This window comes from Eimeria mitis, genomic scaffold (genome assembly GCF_000499745.2).
Source record: "Eimeria mitis Houghton genomic scaffold, Emh_scaff2346, whole genome shotgun sequence".
In the NCBI taxonomy this organism is placed as follows: Eukaryota; Apicomplexa; class Conoidasida; order Eucoccidiorida; family Eimeriidae; genus Eimeria; species Eimeria mitis.
The window spans coordinates 1-643 of record NW_013570681.1 but is presented as its reverse complement, the minus strand read 5'-3'; the positions used below and the strand labels follow the sequence as shown (position 1 = coordinate 643).

The 643-nt window shown below is 37.9% G+C and overlaps 1 protein-coding gene across 1 annotated transcript in view; it reads left to right on the top strand.

Annotated features, from left to right (window-relative positions):
- The window catches only part of EMH_0052370 (uncharacterized protein), a gene marked incomplete at both ends in the record, with an annotated part of 1010 nt that extends 794 nt beyond the window's left edge, over positions 1 to 216 (top strand). Inside the window, one exon of the mRNA XM_013496868.1 lies at positions 59 to 216. Within this exon, the coding sequence (XP_013352322.1) occupies positions 59 to 216 (158 nt within the window). The remainder of the gene's footprint in view (positions 1 to 58) is intronic.
- Between the last annotated feature and the right edge of the window lie 427 nt (positions 217 to 643).

The following is a 643-nucleotide window of genomic DNA, read 5'->3' as shown; positions in this document are numbered from 1 at the left end:
ATACGGCCCATATTGTAAATGTAGAGAAGGATTAAGCGAAATAGATGCTACGTGTCAGTCCCCAACAACAACAACAACAACAACAAGTACAACAACAACAACAACTACTACTACTACTACTACTACTACAACCACCACCACAACCACCACCACCACCACCACCACCACCACCACAACGACAGAACCAGTAGAAAGGGTAGTATGCAGAGCCGATGATTGTAGGCCTGGTTTCTGTGATGTTATGCAAAATAAAGTTGTTTGTACATGTTTAGGGGGATATGTTTCAAAAAAACTTTCTTCTGAGCGTGAACAGTGTGTATTTCAGTATTGATCGGGGTGATTCATGTTTCTATATTTCAGGTGTATAGGCAGCTCTGATGAGATGCTGCTGCTGATGATGCGGCTGCATCTGCACAAAGAAAGCAAGAGGAAAACAGAGGGAAACAAGCGAAAAAATACATAAAAATACTAAAAATATATTCATGAATATTATTTATTTTATTTCATGAATTTATATTTATTATTTATAGATTTCTTTCGCTTGCTTTCTGTATGATCCATCACGCAGGTTTCTATTGATCTGCATCTCTCTCTCTACCGACCTCTGCTCTGATTCTTTGTTTGCATTTCACGTTTTTTTTTT